A 21,988-nucleotide genomic window follows, 5' to 3' on the forward strand; every position below is an offset into this window, starting at 1 on the left:
CTAATTGAAGACTTTATGTATCTAGTTCCCTAATTGAAGACTTTATGTATGTAGTCCCCCCTAATTGAAGACTTTATGTATCTAGTTCCCTAATTGAAGACTTTATGTATCTAGTTCCCTAATTGAAGACTTTATGTATGTAGTCCCCCCTAATTGAAGACTTTATGTATCTAGTTCCCTAATTGAAGACTTTATGTATCTAGTTCCCAAATTGAAGACTTTATGTATCTAGTTCCCTAATTGAAGACTTTATGTATCTAGTTCCCTAATTGAAGACTTTATGTATCTAGTTCCCTAATTGAAGACTTTATGTATCTAGTTCCCTAATTGAAGACTTTATGTATCTAGTTCCCTAATTGAAGACTTTATGTATCTAGTTCCCTAATTGAAGACTTTATGTATCTAGTTCCCTAATTGAAGACTTTATGTATCTAGTTCCCTAATTGAAGACTTTATGTATCTAGTTCCCTAATTGAAGACGTTATGTATCTAGTTCCCTAATTGAAGACTTTATGTATCTAGTTCCCTAATTGAAGACTTTATGTATCTAGTTCCCTAATTGAAGACTTTATGTATCTAGTCTCCCTAATTGAAGACTTTATGTATCTAGTTCCCTAATTGAAGACTTTATGTATCTAGTCTCCCTAATTGAAGACTTTATGTATCTAGTTCCCTAATTGAAGACTTTATGTATCTAGTTCCCTAATTGAAGACTTTATGTATCTAGTTCCCTAATTGAAGACTTTATGTATCTAGTTCCCTAATTGAAGACTTTATGTATCTAGTTCCCTAATTGAAGACTTTATGTATCTAGTTCCCTAATTGAAGACTTTATGTATCTAGTCCCCTAATTGAAGACTTTATGTATCTAGTCCCCTAATTGAAGACTTTATGTATCTAGTTCCCTAATTGAAGACTTTATGTATCTAGTTCCCTAATTGAAGACTTTATGTATCTAGTTCCCTAATTGAAGACTTTATGTATCTAGTTCCCTAATTGAAGACTTTATGTATCTAGTTCCCTAATTGAAGACTTTATGTATCTAGTCTCCCTAATTGAAGACTTTATGTATCTAGTTCCCTAATTGAAGACTTTATGTATCTAGTTCCCTAATTGAAGACTTTATGTATCTAGTTCCCTAATTGAAGACTTTATGTATCTAGTTCCCTAATTGAAGACTTTATGTATCTAGTTCCCTAATTGAAGACTTTATGTATCTAGTCTCCCTAATTGAAGACTTTATGTATCTAGTTCCCTAATTGAAGACTTTATGTATCTAGTTCCCTAATTGAAGACTTTATGTATCTAGTTCCCTAATTGAAGACTTTATGTATCTAGTTCCCTAATTGAAGACTTTATGTATCTAGTTCCCTAATTGAAGACTTTATGTATCTAGTTCCCTAATTGAAGACTTTATGTATCTAGTCCCCTAATTGAAGACTTTATGTATCTAGTCCCCTAATTGAAGACTTTATGTATCTAGTTCCCTAATTGAAGACTTTATGTATCTAGTTCCCTAATTGAAGACTTTATGTATCTAGTTCCCTAATTGAAGACTTTATGTATCTAGTCCCCCTAATTGAAGACTTTATGTATCTAGTTCCCTAATTGAAGACTTTATGTATCTAGTTCCCTAATTGAAGACTTTATGTATCTAGTTTCCCTAATTGAAGACTTTATGTATCTAGTTCCCTAATTGAAGACTTTATGTATCTAGTTCCCTAATTGAAGACTTTATGTATCTAGTTCCCTAATTGAAGACTTTATGTATGTAGTCCCCCCTAATTGAAGACTTTATGTATCTAGTTCCCTAATTGAAGACTTTATGTATCTAGTTCCCTAATTGAAGACTTTATGTATGTAGTCCCCCCTAATTGAAGACTTTATGTATCTAGTTCCCTAATTGAAGACTTTATGTATCTAGTTCCCAAATTGAAGACTTTATGTATCTAGTTCCCTAATTGAAGACTTTATGTATCTAGTTCCCTAATTGAAGACTTTATGTATCTAGTTCCCTAATTGAAGACTTTATGTATCTAGTTCCCTAATTGAAGACTTTATGTATCTAGTTCCCTAATTGAAGACGTTATGTATCTAGTCTCCCTAATTGAAGACTTTATGTATCTAGTTCCCTAATTGAAGACTTTATGTATCTAGTTCCCTAATTGAAGACTTTATGTATCTAGTTCCCTAATTGAAGACGTTATGTATCTAGTTCCCTAATTGAAGACTTTATGTATCTAGTTCCCTAATTGAAGACTTTATGTATCTAGTTCCCTAATTGAATACTTTATGTATCTAGTTCCCTAATTGAAGACTTTATGTATCTAGTTCCCTAATTGAAGACTTTATGTATGTAGTCCCCTAATTGAAGACGTTATGTATCTAGTTCCCTAATTGAAGACTTTATGTATCAAGTTCCCTATTTGAAGACTTTATGTATCTAGTTCCCTAATTGAAGACTTTATGTATCTAGTTCCCTAATTGAAGACTTTATGTATCTAGTTCCCTAATTGAAGACTTTATGTATCTAGTTCCCTAATTGAAGACTTTATGTATCTAGTTCCCTAATTGAAGACTTTATGTATCTAGTCTCCCTAATTGAAGACTTTATGTATCTAGTCTCCCTAATTGAAGACTTTATGTATCTAGTCTCCCTAATTGAAGACTTTATGTATCTAGTTCCCTTAATTGAAGACTTTATGTATCTAGTTCCCTAATTGAAGACTTTATGTATCTAGTTCCCTAATTGAAGACTTTATGTATCTAGTTCCCTAATTGAAGACTTTATGTATCTAGTTCCCTTAATTGAAGACTTTATGTATCTAGTTCCCTAATTGAAGACTTTATGTATCTAGTTCCCTAATTGAAGACTTTATGTATCTAGTTCCCTAATTGAAGACTTTATGTATCTAGTTCCCTAATTGAAGACTTTATGTATCTAGTTCCCTTAATTGAAGACTATATGTATCTAGTTCCCTAATTGAAGACTTTATGTATCTAGTTCCCTAATTGAAGACTTTATGTATCTAGTTCCCTAATTGAAGACTTTGTGTATCTAGTTCCCTAATTGAAGACTTTATGTATCTAGTTCCCTAATTGAAGACTTTATGTATCTAGTTCCCTAATTGAAGACTTTATGTATCTAGTTCCCTTAATTGAAGACTTTATGTATCTAGTTCCCTAATTGAAGACTTTATGTATCTAGTTCCCTAATTGAAGACTTTGTGTATCTAGTTCCCTAATTGAAGACTTTATGTATCTAGTTCCCTAATTGAAGACTTTATGTATCTAGTTCCCTAATTGAAGACTTTGTGTATCTAGTTCCCTAATTGAAGACTTTATGTATCTAGTTCCCTAATTGAAGACTTTATGTATCTAGTTCCCTAATTGAAGACTTTATGTATCTAGTTCCCTTAATTGAAGACTTTATGTATCTAGTTCCCTAATTGAAGACTTTATGTATCTAGTTCCCTAATTGAAGACTTTGTGTATCTAGTTCCCTAATTGAAGACTTTATGTATCTAGTTCCCTAATTGAAGACTTTATGTATCTAGTTCCCTAATTGAAGACTTTATGTATCTAGTTCCCTAATTGAAGACTTTATGTATCTAGTTCCCTAATTGAAGACTTTATGTATCTAGTTCCCTAATTGAAGACTTTATGTATCTAGTCTCCCTAATTGAAGACTTTATGTATCTAGTTCCCTAATTGAAGACTTTATGTATCTAGTCTCCCTAATTGAAGACTTTATGTATCTAGTTCCCTAATTGAAGACTTTATGTATCTAGTTCCCTAATTGAAGACTTTATGTATCTAGTTCCCTAATTGAAGACTTTATGTATCTAGTTCCCTAATTGAAGACTTTATGTGTCTAGTCTCCCTAATTGAAGACTTTATGTATCTAGTTCCCTAATTGAAGACTTTATGTATCTAGTCTCCCTAATTGAAGACTTTATGTATCTAGTCTCCCTAATTGAAGACTTTATGTATCTAGTCTCCCTAATTGAAGACTTTATGTATCTAGTTCCCTAATTGAAGACTTTATGTATCTAGTTCCCTAATTGAAGACTTTATGTATCTAGTTCCCTAATTGAAGACTTTATGTATCTAGTTCCCTAATTGAAGACTTTATGTATCTAGTTCCCTAATTGAAGACTTTATGTATCTAGTCTCCCTAATTGAAGACTTTATGTATCTAGTTCCCTAATTGAAGACTTTATGTATCTAGTCTCCCTAATTGAAGACTTTATGTATCTAGTTCCCTAATTGAAGACTTTATGTATCTAGTTCCCTAATTGAAGACTTTATGTATCTAGTTCCCTAATTGAAGACTTTATGTATCTAGTTCCCTAATTGAAGACTTTATGTATCTAGTTCCCTAATTGAAGACTTTATGTATCTAGTTCCCTAATTGAAGACTTTATGTATCTAGTTCCCTAATTGAAGACTTTATGTATCTAGTTCCCTAATTGAAGACTTTATGTATCTAGTTCCCTAATTGAAGACGTTATGTATCTAGTCTCCCTAATTGAAGACTTTATGTATCTAGTTCCCTAATTGAAGACTTTATGTATCTAGTTCCCTAATTGAAGACTTTATGTATCTAGTTCCCTAATTGAAGACGTTATGTATCTAGTTCCCTAATTGAAGACTTTATGTATCTAGTTCCCTAATTGAAGACTTTATGTATCTAGTTCCCTAATTGAATACTTTATGTATCTAGTTCCCTAATTGAAGACTTTATGTATCTAGTTCCCTAATTGAAGACTTTATGTATGTAGTCCCCTAATTGAAGACGTTATGTATCTAGTTCCCTAATTGAAGACTTTATGTATCAAGTTCCCTATTTGAAGACTTTATGTATCTAGTTCCCTAATTGAAGACTTTATGTATCTAGTTCCCTAATTGAAGACTTTATGTATCTAGTTCCCTAATTGAAGACTTTATGTATCTAGTTCCCTAATTGAAGACTTTATGTATCTAGTTCCCTAATTGAAGACTTTATGTATCTAGTCTCCCTAATTGAAGACTTTATGTATCTAGTCTCCCTAATTGAAGACTTTATGTATCTAGTCTCCCTAATTGAAGACTTTATGTATCTAGTTCCCTTAATTGAAGACTTTATGTATCTAGTTCCCTAATTGAAGACTTTATGTATCTAGTTCCCTAATTGAAGACTTTATGTATCTAGTTCCCTAATTGAAGACTTTATGTATCTAGTTCCCTTAATTGAAGACTTTATGTATCTAGTTCCCTAATTGAAGACTTTATGTATCTAGTTCCCTAATTGAAGACTTTATGTATCTAGTTCCCTAATTGAAGACTTTATGTATCTAGTTCCCTAATTGAAGACTTTATGTATCTAGTTCCCTTAATTGAAGACTATATGTATCTAGTTCCCTAATTGAAGACTTTATGTATCTAGTTCCCTAATTGAAGACTTTATGTATCTAGTTCCCTAATTGAATACTTTATGTATCTAGTCTCCATAATTGAAGACTTTATGTATCTAGTTCCCTAATTGAAGACTTTATGTATCTAGTCTCCCTAATTGAAGACTTTATGTATCTAGTTCCCTAATTGAAGACTTTATGTATCTAGTTCCCTAATTGAAGACTTTATGTATCTAGTTCCCTAATTGAAGACTTTATGTATCTAGTTCCCTAATTGAAGACTTTATGTGTCTAGTCTCCCTAATTGAAGACTTTATGTATCTAGTTCCCTAATTGAAGACTTTATGTATCTAGTCTCCCTAATTGAAGACTTTATGTATCTAGTCTCCCTAATTGAAGACTTTATGTATCTAGTCTCCCTAATTGAAGACTTTATGTATCTAGTTCCCTAATTGAAGACTTTATGTATCTAGTTCCCTAATTGAAGACTTTATGTATCTAGTTCCCTAATTGAAGACTTTATGTATCTAGTTCCCTAATTGAAGACTTTATGTATCTAGTTCCCTAATTGAAGACTTTATGTATCTAGTCTCCCTAATTGAAGACTTTATGTATCTAGTTCCCTAATTGAAGACTTTATGTATCTAGTCTCCCTAATTGAAGACTTTATGTATCTAGTTCCCTAATTGAAGACTTTATGTATCTAGTTCCCTAATTGAAGACTTTATGTATCTAGTTCCCTAATTGAAGACTTTATGTATCTAGTTCCCTAATTGAAGACTTTATGTGTCTAGTCTCCCTAATTGAAGACTTTATGTATCTAGTTCCCTAATTGAAGACTTTATGTATCTAGTCTCCCTAATTGAAGACTTTATGTATCTAGTCTCCCTAATTGAAGACTTTATGTATCTAGTCTCCCTAATTGAAGACTTTATGTATCTAGTTCCCTTAATTGAAGACTTTATGTATCTAGTTCCCTAATTGAAGACTTTATGTATCTAGTTCCCTAATTGAAGACTTTATGTATCTAGTTCCCTAATTGAAGACTTTATGTATCTAGTTCCCTTAATTGAAGACTTTATGTATCTAGGTCCCTAATTGAAGACTTTATGTATCTAGTTCCCTAATTGAAGACTTTATGTATCTAGTTCCCTAATTGAAGACTTTATGTATCTAGTTCCCTAATTGAAGACTTTATGTATCTAGTTCCCTTAATTGAAGACTATATGTATCTAGTTCCCTAATTGAAGACTTTATGTATCTAGTTCCCTAATTGAAGACTTTATGTATCTAGTTCCCTAATTGAAGACTTTGTGTATCTAGTTCCCTAATTGAAGACTTTATGTATCTAGTTCCCTAATTGAAGACTTTATGTATCTAGTTCCCTAATTGAAGACTTTATGTATCTAGTTCCCTTAATTGAAGACTTTATGTATCTAGTTCCCTAATTGAAGACTTTATGTATCTAGTTCCCTAATTGAAGACTTTGTGTATCTAGTTCCCTAATTGAAGACTTTATGTATCTAGTTCCCTAATTGAAGACTTTATGTATCTAGTTCCCTAATTGAAGACTTTGTGTATCTAGTTCCCTAATTGAAGACTTTATGTATCTAGTTCCCTAATTGAAGACTTTATGTATCTAGTTCCCTAATTGAAGACTTTATGTATCTAGTTCCCTTAATTGAAGACTTTATGTATCTAGTTCCCTAATTGAAGACTTTATGTATCTAGTTCCCTAATTGAAGACTTTGTGTATCTAGTTCCCTAATTGAAGACTTTATGTATCTAGTTCCCTAATTGAAGACTTTATGTATCTAGTTCCCTAATTGAAGACTTTATGTATCTAGTTCCCTAATTGAAGACTTTATGTATCTAGTTCCCTAATTGAAGACTTTATGTATCTAGTTCCCTAATTGAAGACTTTATGTATCTAGTTCCCTAATTGAAGACTTTATGTATCTAGTCTCCCTAATTGAAGACTTTATGTATCTAGTTCCCTAATTGAAGACTTTATGTATCTAGTTCCCTAATTGAAGACTTTATGTATCTAGTTCCCTAATTGAAGACTTTATGTATCTAGTCTCCCTAATTGAAGACTTTATGTATCTAGTCTCCCTAATTGAAGACTTTATGTATCTAGTTCCCTAATTGAAGACTTTATGTATCTAGTCTCCCTAATTGAAGACTTTATGTATCTAGTTCCCTAATTGAAGACTTTATGTATCTAGTTCCCTAATTGAAGACTTTATGTATCTAGTTCCCTAATTGAAGACGTTATGTATCTAGTTCCCTAATTGAAGACTTTATGTATCTAGTTCCCTAATTGAAGACTTTATGTATGTAGTCCCCCCTAATTGAAGACTTTATGTATCTAGTTCCCTAATTGAAGACTTTATGTATCTAGTTCCCAAATTGAAGACTTTATGTATCTAGTTCCCTAATTGAAGACTTTATGTATCTAGTTCCCTAATTGAAGACTTTATGTATCTAGTTCCCTAATTGAAGACTTTATGTATCTAGTTCCCTAATTGAAGACTTTATGTATCTAGTTCCCTAATTGAAGACTTTATGTATCTAGTTCCCTAATTGAAGACTTTATGTATCTAGTTCCCTAATTGAAGACTTTATGTATCTAGTCCCCCTAATTGAAGACTTTATGTATCTAGTTCCCTAATTGAAGACTTTATGTATCTAGTTCCCTAATTGAAGACTTCATGTAAATTCGTTTGTTGCATTTGCAGTTTGTTTTGTTTTTGTTGTGTTTTGCCCAACAATAAAAGTGAAAATAGGTGGATGATGACTGGAGTCATTTTCTGTCTAAAAAATAATCCTGGTGATCTCTTGATTAAGAAAAATCATGAATGAATCATGATTAGTGAGAATAGTGAGAAAGTTACAGAGGCTACATCAAAACATGCTAACCTCTCACCATCACCAATAACAGACTACAACAAAACATACTAACCTCTCACCATCACCAATAACAGAGACTACAACAAAACATGCTAACCACATTATTCATAATCATGGTAGATTCCACATGAATGTAGAAGTGTTCAGAAACATATTCTATTCTTACTGACAATACAAGTGAAGTGACTCCAAAATGACAGGACATTATTCACCTTTCAGTTTCTATGAGGACAAACAACATCCAAAACACAACCAAGACAAACTGCAAATTAATTCAACAAGTTATTATAATCACAAGTTTGACGTAATAACTGCAGGCATGAAATATGGGACCAAATACTAAACATTTGACTACTTTAATGCACTCTAAGTGAATATGTCTGATTAATTACGACTTTTTCAAATGGGAGAACTAGATACATAAAGTGCTTTCCTGTCTTAACTTCTTCAAGATAGGGGGCACTCTTTTAATTTTTGGATAAGAAACGTTCCCGTTTTAAACAAGATATTTTGTCACGAAAAGATGCTCGACTATGCATATAATTGACAGCTTTGGAAAGACAACACTGACGTTTCCAAAACTGCAAAGATATTATCTGTGAGTGCCCCAGAACTAATGCTACAGGCAAAACCAAGATGAAATTGCATACAGGAAATGCCCCAGATTCTGAAGGCGCTGTGTTCCAATGTCTCCTTATATGGCTGTGAATGCGCCAGGAATGAGCCTGCCCTTTCTGTCGTTTCCCCAAGGTGTCTGCAGCATTGTGACGTATTTGTAGGCATATCATTGGAAGATTGACCATAAGAGACTACATTTACCAGGTGTCCGCCTGGTTCCTGCGTCGAAATTATTGCGTAATCTCTAGGTCCATGCGCGTTCCATTTCTTCAGAGGAGAAACTAAACTGCCACGAATGATTTATCATCGATAGATATGTGAAAAACACCTTATGGATTGATTCTAAACAACGTTTACCGTGTTTCTGTCGATATTATGGAGTTAATTTGGAAAAAAGCTTGCATTGTAATGACTTAATTTTCGGGGGTTTTCTTACCCAAACGTGATGAAGAAAACGGAGCGATTTGTCTACACAAATAATATTTTTGTAAAAACTGAACATTTGCTATCTAACTGAGAGTCTCATTGAAAACATCTGAAGTTCTTCAAATGTAAATGATTTTATTTGAATGCTTTTCTTGTTTTTGTGAAAATGTTGCATGCTGAATGCTAGGCTAAATGCTATGCTAGCTATCAATACTCTTACACAAATGCTTGTTTAGCTATGGTTCAAAAGCAAATTTTGAAAATCTGAGATGACAGTTGTTGGTTAACAAAAGGCTAAGCTTGAGAGCAAATATATTTATTTAATTTGCGATTTTCATGAATAGTTAACGTTGCGTTATGGTAATGAGCTTGAGGCTGTATTCACGATCCCGGATCCGGGATGGCTAGAATTAAGAGTAACAAAGCTCTGTATGAAAATAGCCTCAAAAAAGGTGAAATTCTTTACTGTTGCATAATATGGAACATTCTATCTCAAATCCAAAATGCTGGAGCATAGCACCAAATGTAAAACTGCAAGATTCACTGTCCAAATACATATGGTGTGGACTATGTGTGTCTGGTAAACACATGTGGATCTGGTGAACAGTTATCACTTGTTGACCAACTACAAGAATACTGACCTCAGAGTGTCCAGTTTACAGTGGGGATTCCCCAGTCCAGCAGAGAGCAGCTTCACTCCTGAATTCTTCAGGTCATTGTTACTCAGATCCAGCTCTCTCAGGTGTGAGGGGTTTGACTCCAGAGCTGAGACCAGAGAAGCACAGCCTTCCTCTGTGACTAGACAGCGTGACAGCCTGCAAAGAGTCAAATCATATTAAAATCACACTGCTATTCTTTGGAGGTGAAAATAGTGGCAGTATATTTAATCAACGTATTCAGATATACCGTGGGGCAAAAAAGTATTTAGTCAGCCACCAATTGTGCAAGTTCTCCCACTTAAAAAGATGAGAGAGGCCTGTAATTTTCCTCATAGGTACACTTCAACTTTGACAGACAAAATGAGAAAAAAAATCCAGAAAATCACATTGTAGGATTTTTTATGAATTTATTTGCAAATTATGGTGGAAAATAAGTATTTGGTCAACAAAAGTTTATCTCAATACTTTGTTCTATACCCTTTGTTGGCAATGACAGAGGTCAAACGTTTTCTATAAGTCTTCACAAGGTTTTCACACACTGTTGATGGTATTTTGGCCCATTCCTCCATACAGATCTCCTCCAGAGCAGTGATGTTTTGGGGCTCTTGCTGGGCAACACGGACTTTCAACTCCCTCCAGAGATTTTCTATGGGGTTGAGATCTGGAGACTGGCTAGGCCACTCCAGGACCTTGAAATGCTTCTTACGAAGCCACTCCATCGTTGCCCTGGTGGTGTGTCTGGGATCATTGTCATGCTGAAAGACCCAGCCACGTTTCATCTACAATGCCCTTGCTGATGGAAGGAGGTTTTCACTCAAAATCTCATGATACATGGCCCCATTCATTCTTTCCTTTACACGGATCAGTCGTCCTGGTCCCGTTGCAGAGAAACAGCCCCAAAGCATGATGTTTCCACCCCCATGCTTCACAGTAGGTATGGTGTTCTTTGGATGCAACTCAGCATTCTTTGTCCTCCAAACACGACGAGTTGAGTTTTTACCAAAAAGTATGGTCATCTGACCATATGACATTCTCCCAATCTTCTTCTGGATCATCCTAATGCTCTCTACCAAACTTCAGATGGGCCTGGACATGGCTTAAGCAGGGGGACACGTCTGGCACAGCAGGATTTGAGTCCCTGGCGGCGTAGTGTGTTACTGATGGTAGGCTTTGTTACTTTAGTCCCAGCTCTCTGCAGGTCATTCACTAGGTCCCCCTGTGTGGTTCTGGGATTTTTGCTTTTGACCCTGCGGGTTGAGATCTTGCGTAGAGCCCCAGATCAAGGGAGATTATCAGTGGTCTTGCATGTCTTCCATTTACTAATAATTGCTCCCACAGTTGATTTCTTCAAACCAAGCTGCTTACCTATTGCAGATTCAGTCTTCCCAGCCAGGTGCAGGTCTACAACTTTGTTTCTGGTGTCCTTTGACAGCTCTTTGGTCTTGGCCATAGTGGAGTTTGGAGTGTGACTGTTTGAGGTTGTGGACAGGTGTCTTTTATACTGATAACAAGTTCGAACAGGTGCAATTAATACAGGTGGAGGACAGTGGAGCCTCTTAAAGAAGAAGTTGCAGGTCTGTGAGAGCCAGAAATCTTGCTTGTTTGTAGGTGACCAAATACTTATTTTCCACCATAATTTGCAAATAAATTCATTAAAAATCCTACAATGTGATTTTCTGGATTTTTTTTCTAATTTTGTCTGTCATAGTTGAAGTGTACCTATGAGGAAAATTACAGGCCTCTCTCAGCTTTTTAAGTGGGAGAACTTGCACAATTGGTGGCTGACTAAATACTTTTTTGCCCCACTGTATCAATGTATCACTGAAACCTTCCATATCTATTCGTAAATTAATGTATTGTCATTAAAAATGACAAATTATCAAAGTATTGCCTGCAGATAGAAACATGTATAGTACAAATATTATAGTAGACTGACCAGAGCAGTTTAAAAAGCATCATCAGTCAGAAGACAGACAGTGAGGTATCAGATTTAGATTGTATTGAGTATACAGTCCACACCATATCTATTTAGACAGTGAGGAATCAGATTTAGATTGTATTGAGTATACAGTCCACACCATATCTATTTAGACAGTGAGGTATCAGATTTAGATTGTATTGAGTATACAGTCCACACCATATCTATTTAGACAGTGAGGTATCAGATGTAGATTGTATTGAGTATACAGTCCACATCATATCTATTTAGACAGTGAGGTATCAGATTTAGATTGTATTGAGTATACAGTCCACACCATATCTATTTAGACAGTGAGGTATCAGATTTAGATTGTATTGAGTATACAGTCCACACCATATCTATTTAGACAGTGAGGTATCAGATTTAGATTGTATTGAGTATACAGTCCACCCCATATCTATTTAGACAGTGAGGTATCAGATTTAGCTTGTATTGAGTATACAGTCCACACCATATCTATTTTGACAGTGAAGCTAACATTTTAAATGCGGCTCTATACGCCAACATTTTGGATTTGAAATCAAATGTTTCATATGAGGTGACAGAATATAATGTCACCTTTTATTTGAGGATATTTTATTATATATATTTTTCACCATTTAGAAAAATTAAAGTACTTTATGTATCTAGTCCCCCTATTTGAAGAAGTCATAAGTATTCTGACCACTTCACTTATAGTGGATTAAAGTAGTCAAAGTTTAGTATTTGGTTGTAAACTCATTGGTTGCATTTGCAGTTTGTTTTGGTTGTGTTTTGCCCAGAGAGTAGATAACATGTTTCTGAACAGTAATAAATTAATCGCGACGATGCCATGATTAAGAAAAATCATGAACGAGTCATGCATAATAATTAGTGAGAAAGTTACAGAGGCTACAACAAAACATGCTAACCTCTCACCATTACTCATAACAGAGGCTACAACAAAACATACTAACCTCTCACCATTACCAATAACAGAGGCTACAACAAAACATGCTAACCTCTCACCATTACCAATAACAAAGGCTACAACAAAACATGCTAACCTCTCACCATTACCAATAATAGAGTCTACAACAAAACATACTAACCTCTCACCATTTCCAATAACAGAGGCTACAACAAAACATGCTAACCTCTCACCATTACCAATAACAGAGGCTACAACAAAACATGCTAACCTCTCACCATTACTAATAACAGAGGACACAACAAAACATGCTAACCTCTCACCATTACCAATAACAGAGACTACAACAAAACATGCTAACCTCTCACCATTACCAATAACAGAGGCTACAACAAAACATGCTAACCTCTCACCATTACCAATAACAGAGGCTACAACAAAACATGCTAACCTCTCACCATTACCAATAACAGAGGCTACAACAAAACATGCTAACCTCTCACCATTACCAATAACAGAGGACACAACAAAACATGCTAACCTCTCACCATTACCAATAACAGAGGCTACAACAAAACATGCTAACCTCTCAGCAAATTCAGCAAATTCATTCAACAAGTTTGTAGAATCACAAGATTAATGTAATCACTGCAGGCATAGAATATGGGACCCAATACGAAACTTATGACTACTTTAATACAATATAAGTGAATATGTCCGATTAATTACGACTTTTTCAAATGGGAGAACTAGATACATAAAGTGCTTTCCTTTCTTAAGAGTAACAAAGCTCTGTATGAAAATAGCCTCAAATTAAAGGTGACATTCTTTACTGTTGCCTAATATGAAACATTCTATCTCAAATCCAAAATGCTGGAGCAGAGCACCAAATGTAAAACGGTAAGCTTCACTGTCCAAACACATATGGTGTGGACTATGTGTGTCTGGTAAACACATGTGGATCTGGTGAACAGTTATCACTTGTTGAACAACTACAGCAATACTGACCTCAGAGTCTCCAGTTTACAGTGGGGATTCCCCAGTCCAGCAGAGAGCAGCTTCACTCCTGAATCCTTCAGGTCATTGTTACTCAGGTCCAGCTCTCTCAGGTGTGAGGGGTTTGACTCCAGAGCTGAGACCAGAAAAGTACAGCCTTCCTCTGTGACTAGACAACCTGACAGCCTGCAAAGAGTCAAATCATTATAACATCACACTGCTATTCTTTGATGGTGAAAATAGTGGCAGTATATTTTTTCAACATATTCAAAATCAAATCAAATGTATTTATTTATATAGCCCTTCGTACATCAGCTGATATCTCAAAGTGCTGTACAGAAACCCAGCCTAAAACCCCAAACAGCAAGCAATGCAGGTGTAGAAGCACGGTGGCTAGGAAAACTCCCTAGAAAGGCCAAAACCTAGGAAGAAACCTAGAGAGGAACCAGGCTATGTGGGGTGGCCAGTCCTCTTCTGGCTGTGCCGGGTGGAGATTATAACAAAACATGGTCAAGATGTTCAAATGTTCATAAATGACCAGCATGGTCAAATAATAATAAGGCAGAACAGTTGAAACTGGAGCAGCAGCTTCAGATATATCAGTGTCCTGAAACCTTCATATCTATTTGTAAATTAGTGTATCATCATTAGAAATGACAAATGATCAAAGTATTGCCTGCAGATAGAAACATGTATAGTACAAATATTTGAGTAGACTGACCAGACCAGTTTAAAAAGCAGTATCAGTCAGAAGACAGACAGTGAGGAATCAGATTTAGATTGTATTGAGTATACAGTCCACACCATATCTATTTAGACAGTGAGGTATCAGATTTAGATTGTATTGAGTAAACAGTCCACACCATATCTATTTAGACAGTGAGGTATCAGATTTAGATTGTATTGAGTATACGGTCCACACCATATCTATTTAGACAGTGAGGTATCAGATTTAGATTGTATTGAGTATACAGTCCACACCATATCTATTTAGACAGTGAGGAATCAGATTTAGATTGTATTGAGTATACAGTCCACACCATATCTATTTAGACAGTGAGGTATCAGATTTAGATTGTATTGAGTATACAGTCCACACCATATCTATTTAGACAGTGAGGTATCAGATTTAGATTGTATTGAGTATACAGTCCACATCATATTTATTTAGACAGTGAGGAATCAGATTTAGATTGTATTGAGTATACAGTCCACACCATATCTATTTAGACAGTGAGGTATCAGATTTAGATTGTATTGAGTATACAGTCCACAACATATCTATTTAGACAGTGAGGTATCAGATTTAGATTGTATTGAGTATACAGTCCACACCATATCTATTTAGACAGTGAGGTATCAGATTTAGATTGTATTGAGTAGACAGTCCACACCATATCTATTTAGACAGTGAGGTATCATATTTAGATTGTATTGAGTATACAGTCCACACCATATATATTTAGACAGTGAGGTATCAGATTTAGATTGTATTGAGTATACAGTCCACACTATATCTATTTTGACAGTGAAGCTAACATTTTAAAAAGGCTTCTCAAGAGTTTTTACCCCAATCCATAAGACTCGTGAACAGGTAACCAATGGTTACCCGAACTATTTGCATTGTGTGCCCCCCCCAACCCCTCTTTTACGCTGCTGCTACTCTCTGTTAGTTTACAGACACATTCACAGATAAGACTAACCTGACCTCTCCCCTCTCTTGGCCAAAGTAACTTTTCCCACATAAACATGCTAATGAAAATGAATAAAACATCTTATTTATAAATGTTACCTAAAGGATTCTGATTCGGCCACGACACGCTGCTACTCTCTGTTAATCTTATATGCATAGTCACTTCAACTGTACATTCATGTACATACTACCTCAATTGGCCCGACCAACCAACGCACATTGGCTAACTGGGCTATCTGCATTGTGTCCCACCACCCGCCAACCCCTCTTTTTTACGCTACTGCTACTCTCTGTTCATCATATATCCATAGTCACTTTAACCATACCTACATGTACATACTACCTCAATAAGCCTGACTAACAGGTCTGTATATAGCCTCACTACTGCTACTCTCTGTTCATCATATATCCATAGTCACTTTAACCACACCCACATGTACATACTACCTCAATAAGCCTGACTAACAGGTCTGTATATAGCCTCACTACTGCTACTCTCTGTTCATCATATATGCAAAGTCACTTTAACCACACCTACATGTACATACTACCCCAATAAGCCTGACTAACAGGTGTCTGTATATAGCCTCACTACTGCTACTCTCTGTTCATCATATATGCATAGTCACTTTAACCACACCTACATGTACATACTACCCCAATAAGCCTGACTAACAGGTGTCTGTATATAGCCTCACTACTGCTACTCTCTGTTCATCATATATGCATAGTCACTTTAACCACACCTACATGTACATACTACCCCAATAAGCCTGACTAACAGGTCTGTATACAGTCTTGCTACTCTTTTTTCAGATGTCTTTCTACTGTTGTTTTATTTCTTTACACACACACACACACACACACACACACACACACACACACTTTTTTTGGGCACCATTGGTTAGAGCCTTTAAGTCAGCATTTCACTGTAAGGTCTACTACACCTGTTGTATTCGGCGCACGTGACAAATAATATAAACTTTGATTTGATTTGATCTATACTCCAACATGTTGGATTTCAGATCAAATGTTTCATGTGAGGTGACAGTATATAATGTCACCTTTAATTTGAGGGTATTTTAATACATACAGTTGAAGTAGGTAGTTTACATACACCTTAACCAAATACATTTAAACTCCGTTTTTTTTTTTTTTTTTACAATTCCTGACATTTAATCCTACTAAACATTCCCTGTCTTTGGTCAGTTAGGATCACCACTTTATTTTAAGAATGTGGAATGTCAGAATAATAGTAGAGAGAATGTTTTATTTCAGCTTGTATTTATTTCATCACATTCCCAGAGTGTCAGTAGTTTACATACACTCAATTAGTATTTGGTAGCATTGCCTTTACACTGTTTAACTTGGGTCAAATGTTTCGGGTAGCCTTCCGCACGAATTTTGGCCCATTCCTCCTGACAGAGCTGTTGTAACTGAGTCAGGTTTGTAGGCCTCCTTGCTCGCACACACTTTTTCAGTTCTGCCCACATATTTTCTATGGAATTGAGGTCAGGGCTTTGTGATGGCCACTCCAATACTTGACTTTGTTGCCCTTAAGCCATTTTGCTTGGGGTCATTGTCTATTTGGAAGACCCATTTGTGACCAATCTTTAACTTCCTCACTGATGTCTTGAGATGTTGCTTCAATATATCCACATAATTTTCCCTCCTCATGATGCCAACTATTTTGTGAAGTGCACCAGTCCCTCCTGCAGCAAAGCACCCACACAACATGATGCTGCCACCCCAGGGCTTTGCGGTTGGGATGGTGTTCTTCGGCTTGCAAGCCTCACCCTTTTTCCTCCAAACATGAAGATGGTCATTATGGCCAAGCAGTTCTGTTTTCGTTTAATCTGACCAGAGGACATTTCTCCAAAAAGTTTGATCTTTGTCTCCATGCGCAGCTGCAAACCGTAGTCGGCTTTTTTTAATGGGGTTTGGGGGCAGTGGCTTCTTCCTTGCTGAGCAACCTTCAGCTTATGTCGATATAGGACTCGTTTTACTGCGGATATTGATATTTTTGTACCTGTTTCCTCCAGCATCTTCACAAGGTCATTTGCTGTTCTTCTGGGATTGATTTGCACTTTTCACACCAAAGTACAGAATGCATCTCCTTCCTGAGCGGTATGATGGCTGTGTTGTCCCATGGTGTTTAGACTTACGTACTAATGTTTGTACAGATGAACGTGGTATCTTCAGGCATTTAGAAATTGCTCCCAAAGATGAACAGGCTTGTGGAGGTCTACAATTTTTTTTCTGAAGTCTTGGCTGATTTCTTTTCATTTTCTCATGATGTCAAGTAAAGAGGCACTGAGTTTGAAGGTATGCCTTGAAACATCCAAATTATGTCAATTAGTCTATCAGATACTTCTAAAGCCATGAAATCATTTTCTGGAATTTTCCAAGCTGTTTAAAGGCACAGTCAACTTAGTGTATGTAAACCTCTGACCCACTGGAATTGTGATACAGTGAATTATAAGTGAAATAATCTGTCTGTAAACAATTGTTTGAAAAATGACTTGTGTCATGCACAAAGTAGATGTCCTAACTGACTTGCCAAAACTATAGTAAGTTAACAAGAAGTTTGTGGAGTGGTTGAAAAACGAGTTTTAATGACTCCAACCTAAGTGTATGTAAACTACTGACTTGAACTGTATCTGTTTCACGATAAAAAATTAAAACACCTTATGTCTCTAGTCTCCCCATATGAAGAAGTCATAAGTATTCTGACCAATTCACTCATAGTGTATCAAAGTAGTCTTTGGTAGTATTTGGTCGTAAACTCGTTGGTTGCATTTGCAGTTTGTTTTGGTTGTGTTTTGCCCAAAAACAAAATGGTAGATAATGACTGGAGTAATTTTCCTTAAAAGAGAGTAGATAACATGTTTTCTAAACAATAAATTAATTCCGATGATGCCATGATTAAGAAAAATCATGAATGAATCATGAATAATAATGAGTGAGAAAGTTACAGAGGCCACAACAAAACATGCTAACCTCTCACCATTACCAATAACAGAGGCTACAACAAAAAATGCTAACCTCTCACCATTACCAATAACAGAGGCTACAACAAAACATGCTAACCTCTCACCATTACCAATAACAGAGGCTACAACAAAACATGCTAACCTCTCACCATTACCAATAACAGAGGGGGTCTGATCTTTGTGCCTCTGTAACTTTGTCATTTGTCATCATTCACGATTCATTCAGGATTATTCATAATCATGGTAGCATCCACATGAATGTAGAAGTGTTCAGAAACATCTTCTATTCTTCCTGACAATACAAGTGACTCCAAAATGACAGGACATTATTCACCATTCAGTTTCTATTAGGAAAAACATCATCCAAAACACAACCCAAACAAACTGCAAATGAATTCAACACGTTAGTAGAATCACAAGCTTGGTGTAATCACTGCAGGCATGGAATATGGGACCAAATACTAAAGTTATGACTACTTTAATACACTATAAGTGAATATAACCGAGTAATTACGACTTTTTCAAATGGGAGAACTACATACATAAAGTGCTTTCATATCTGATAATACTGACCTCAGAGTCTTCAGTTTACAGTGGGGATTCCCCAGTCCAGCAGAGAGCAGCTTCACTCCTGAATCCTTCAGGTTATTGTTACTCAGGTCCAGTTCTCTCAGGTGTGAGGGGTTTGACCTCAGAGCTGAGACCAGAGAAGCACAGCCTTCCTCTGTGAGTCCACAGCCTGACAGCCTGACAAAGAGATCATCATGACTTCACAAACACACTGTTAATTTAACACCAGTAGTTAGTGTAGAAGGACAATGGCAGATGCATTTGGTTTATTCTCCCAAATAACATAGAGATGAACCTTTCATCTCCTAGAATTGTATGGTCATATTGCTATACTAATGTGAAAATCAATGAATTTATTCAATATGTTTTTCAAAATAACATATTTTCTCTAAACTGACTATTTCTTCCTGATGATTAGTTCTTATATGTCATTTTATGTACTCACAGAACAGCTCTGGAGGCTTTGACCACTGGCAGCAGCCTCAGAAGACCTTCCTCTGATCTGGAGTATTTCTTCAGGTCAAACACATCCAGCTCCTTTTCTGAAGTCAGCAACACAAAGACCAGAGCTGACCACTGTGCAGGTGACAGGTTGTCTCTAGAGAGACTTCCTGATCTCAGGAAGCTTTGGATCTCCTCCACTAGAGAATGGTCATTCAGTTCATTCAGACAGTGGAACAGATTGATGCACCTCTCTGGAGAGGGATTCTCCCTGATCTTCTCCTTGATGTACTTGACTGTTTCTTCATGTGTCTTTGAGCTGCTTCTTGTCTTTGTCAATAGACCTTGTAAGTGCTTCTGATTGGACTCCAGTGAGAAGCCCAGAAGGAAGCGGAGGAAAAGGTCCAGGTTTCCTGTCTCACTTTGTAAGGCTTTATCCACAGCACTCTTGTAGAAAGTAAGTTCAGTAACTTGCGGTTCGGCCATTAGATTCTCATTGTTGTTGATGAATGAGAGGAACACATATACAGCAGCCAGAAACTCCTGAATGCTCAGATGAACAAAGCAGTACACCTTGTTCTGGTACAGCACACATTCGTCTTTAAAGAGCTGTGTGCACAATCCTGAGTACACTGAGGCTTCATTGACATCAATGCCAGCCTCTTTCAGGTCTTCTTCATAGAAAATCAAATTGCATTTCACAAGCTGCTGAAAAGCCAGTTTTCCCAGTGACAGAATGTTATTTTTATTCCGGTGTGGATCTGTCTCTTCTTTCCCAAGATACTTTTCATTCTTCTGTTTGTTGTGAAACACCACAAGGTGTGTGTACATCTCAGTCAGAGTCTTGGGCATCTCTTCTCTCTTATGTTTCAGCATGTGTTCAAGGACTGTTGCAGAAATCCAACAGAAGACTGGAATGTGGCACATGATGTGGAGGCTCCTTGATGTCTTTATGTGTGAGATGATTCTGCTGGACAGGTCCTCATCACTGAATCTCTTCCTGAAGTACTCCGCTTTCTGTGGGTCATTGAACCCTCGTACCTCTGTCACCTGGTCAACACACCCTGAAGGGATCTTATGGGCTGCTGCAGGTTGGGTAGTTATCCAGAGGAGAGCAGAGGGAAGCAGATTTCCCTTGATGAGATTTGTCAGCAGAACATCCACTGAGGTTGACTCTGTGACGTCCCAACAGATTTTGTTCTTCTGGAAGTCTAGGGGCAGTCGGCACTCATCCAGACCATCAAAGATGAACAGAACTTTGTACTTGTTGTAGTTAGAGATTCTTGATTGTTTGGTTTCCACTGAGAAGTGATTGAGAAGTTCAATGAACGTGTGTTTGTCATCTTTCATCAAATTCAGCTCCCGAAAAGGGAATGAAAATACAAATTGGACATCCTGATTTGCTTTTCCTTCAGCCCAGTCCAGAATGAACTTCTGCACAGAGACTGTTTTTCCAATGCCAGCGACTCCCTTTGTCAGCACAGTTCTGATAAGTTTGTCTTGTCCAGTTAAGGGTTTGAAGATGTCGTTACATTTGATTGCAGTCTCTGGTCTTGCTTGTTTCCTGGTTGTTGTCTCAATCTGTTTCAGCTCATGTTCATTATTGACCTCTCCTGTTCCACCCTCTGTGATGTAGAGCTCTGTGTAGATCTTATTGAGAAGTGTTGGGTATCCTTGTTTAGCAATCCCCTCAAATACATATTGAAACTTCTTCTTTAGATTAGATTTGAGTTCACGTTGGCAAATCACAGCAGGATCATCTGAATCTATAAATAACACAGAGGATATTAATATTATGTCTGTTTTGATGTCTAGAGTATGGTAGAACTGTTATAACGTTTAAATTATAATAATTTATTCTCTTAACTGACTGTATAAATGTGTAAATGTTTTCATAATGCATGACAGACTGGTTTGACTGATTATATTATTATTGGTATTATTGATGGTATTATTAATGTTCTCTCTCTCTCTAAATGAATCAACACAACACATCCCTGCTTCTTGATGAGGTAAACAGCTGTTGTGTTGTTGGGCTTTGAGAATATGAAATATACTTATTCATGTCACTGAGGGACTTTAGAGGGTCTACACCAGAAGGTAATGGGTATCTGTAGGAGGAATGTATATAGTGGAGGGTCTACACCAGAAGGTAATGGGTATCTGTAGGAGGAAGGTATATAGTGGAGGGTCTACACCAGAAGGTAATGGGTATCTGTAGGAGGAAGGTATATAGTGGAGGGTCTACACCAGAAGTTAATGGTTATAGGAGGAAGTGTAGCACTAAGCTTGTAATGTGTTGTTGCAGGGAAGTGATTACATGTGGCATGCATTGATAAGGGGAGAGAGCCATGGATTAGTGATGGAGGGGGGTTGAGGTCAGGTCAGGTCTCCTTAAGGGAGAAATTAAAGT

The 21,988-nt window shown here is 36.3% G+C and overlaps 3 protein-coding genes across 3 annotated transcripts in view; 1 reads left to right on the top strand and 2 right to left on the bottom strand.

Moving 5' to 3' along the window:
- LOC149979040 (NLR family CARD domain-containing protein 3-like) overlaps positions 1-21,988 on the top strand; it is a 418,685-nt gene that overhangs the window by 291,922 nt on the left and 104,775 nt on the right. The gene's annotated exons all lie outside the window — the stretch shown is intronic.
- Positions 1-21,988, bottom strand: part of LOC110487472 (NLR family CARD domain-containing protein 3-like) — a 266,553-nt gene that overhangs the window by 234,551 nt on the left and 10,014 nt on the right. The gene's annotated exons all lie outside the window — the stretch shown is intronic.
- The window catches only part of LOC118938470 (NLR family CARD domain-containing protein 3), a 133,092-nt gene that overhangs the window by 54,718 nt on the left and 56,386 nt on the right, over positions 1-21,988 (bottom strand). The window contains exons 8-11 of the mRNA XM_090197862.1: positions 19,580-21,341; positions 19,138-19,311; positions 13,891-14,064; positions 9,995-10,168 (exon numbers count right to left, since the gene is read on the bottom strand). Coding sequence (XP_090053988.1) covers positions 9,995-10,168; positions 13,891-14,064; positions 19,138-19,311; positions 19,580-21,341 — 2,284 coding nt within the window. The remainder of the gene's footprint in view (positions 1-9,994; positions 10,169-13,890; positions 14,065-19,137; positions 19,312-19,579; positions 21,342-21,988) is intronic.

Source organism: Oncorhynchus mykiss, chromosome 13 (assembly GCF_057628025.1).
Source record: "Oncorhynchus mykiss isolate SJ-2025 chromosome 13, ASM5762802v1, whole genome shotgun sequence".
Classification (NCBI taxonomy): Eukaryota; Metazoa; Chordata; class Actinopteri; order Salmoniformes; family Salmonidae; genus Oncorhynchus; species Oncorhynchus mykiss.